Raw genomic sequence first — 1,484 nt, forward strand, 5'->3', positions numbered from 1 at the left:
AGCCTGGAGCTGGACGCTCCAGAGGGCTTTACCGTATTAACAGGAGAAACGGCGCAAGCGAAATTTGACACTTTCGTCGGACAACATGTGGTAATTTCTAAATGTTTTAAATCAGGTTGGGTCCAGTTTAGCCAGCAGGTGGGTCCAGATCTGGACTTTACTAGATAATGATCCATTGATCATTCATTGCTGACCGGACTTCTCCTTGGAAGCATTGGATTTAGGGATAGAAATCGAGGTCTTTTGTCTTTTTTTCATATGGTTCTACCATATTAATTATATACTTTTACCATCCCTAGCATTATACTGCTGCTAAGGAAGAACAGTTTTTATGTTGAGCTCATGCATTGACCTAATACTCCTCTCATACTCACCAATCTTGTTCTGGCAGCGATCTCCTTCCCAACCTGGCTGGCAGACACACTGGCCGGTCCCATCCATGCCGTCATCGCAGCTCCCCTTCACGCAGCTGCAGGCTAGGAAACAGGCATGACCTCACACATTGTCTCAGCCAACAGAGCTGAGAGAATATCCCAGTAATTTTAGTCATGCTGGTTCTATGTTTTAAAAAAAAATGTCTACATCAGCTGAACGCCTGTAAGTGTGAAAAGAATCAGGAATCGCTGCCTCTATAGAACTTAGTTGAAAGTTTCACACAGAAGCAGGTTAGTTAAGAGGCATGAACAAATCCGGCTGAGCGGTGGTTGCTATGGTGACAGACGGTCGGGAGCCGATGGAGCAGAGTTATCTGATGTGTTCAGGTTTTTATGATGAGCAGAAGGTGAAGGTTTACAGCAGAGGGCAGTAGCTGGTTCATCTCTGAACATCTCTGTTTACCCTCATGGTCTGTGTTTCATTTCATTTACTATTAATCTCTCTTCCCAGCTGGTCTTTTCATTGCTAATGACTGAATCATTATCTTTGAAGGATCCTATTTTCTGCTGTATAAAATAAATGGGGAGATGGGGAGCACCAGAACCAATCTAAAGATCTGAGTTTTACTGGTGTTTACATTCTGCTCTGCTCCTCTCTGCCAGGCTGAGTGCTCATTCTTTCCACCTGTGCTGACCATACAGACTCCCAATCAGTTAAACCTTTCTCCGCCGGTAATCCAGTGAATGGCAGATTTTTTTCAGCCTCCTTGTGAGTAGATAATCCAGCGTTCTTTCCTGGCACGCCTCATCTCATCTAGTTCTGTTCCTGGATTCCTCAGACTCGCCTTGCTCTTACTAGATTCTTTCATTTCATTTAATTTATTTTAAAACATGATATGATTGATATGATGCTTGTCTACAGTGAAAAGAAGGACTGGGTTATTTACTTTTGCCTTTTTGGAAACAGGAAGGAGCAATCAGCTAAGTGAGCTTAGTGCTTGGAAAAAATCTTTCATTCCTTTAGAGACAGCATGAAAAGTCAGCTGAGTACAAAACATAGAGAGGAAAACAAGAAGAAAAGTGACAATTTAATTTAATTTTGATTAAAGG

General features: G+C 42.3%; 1 protein-coding gene across 1 annotated transcript in view; it reads right to left on the minus strand.

Annotated features, from left to right (window-relative positions):
- The window catches only part of stab1 (stabilin 1), a 163,052-nt gene that overhangs the window by 44,431 nt on the left and 117,137 nt on the right, over positions 1-1,484 (minus strand). Inside the window, exon 57 of the mRNA XM_015385033.1 lies at positions 375-476. Coding sequence (XP_015240519.1) covers positions 375-476 — 102 coding nt within the window. The remainder of the gene's footprint in view (positions 1-374; positions 477-1,484) is intronic.

The sequence above is a fragment of the Cyprinodon variegatus genome, unplaced genomic scaffold, assembly GCF_000732505.1.
Source record: "Cyprinodon variegatus isolate N-32 unplaced genomic scaffold, C_variegatus-1.0 Scaffold330, whole genome shotgun sequence".
NCBI classification, from domain to species: Eukaryota; Metazoa; Chordata; class Actinopteri; order Cyprinodontiformes; family Cyprinodontidae; genus Cyprinodon; species Cyprinodon variegatus.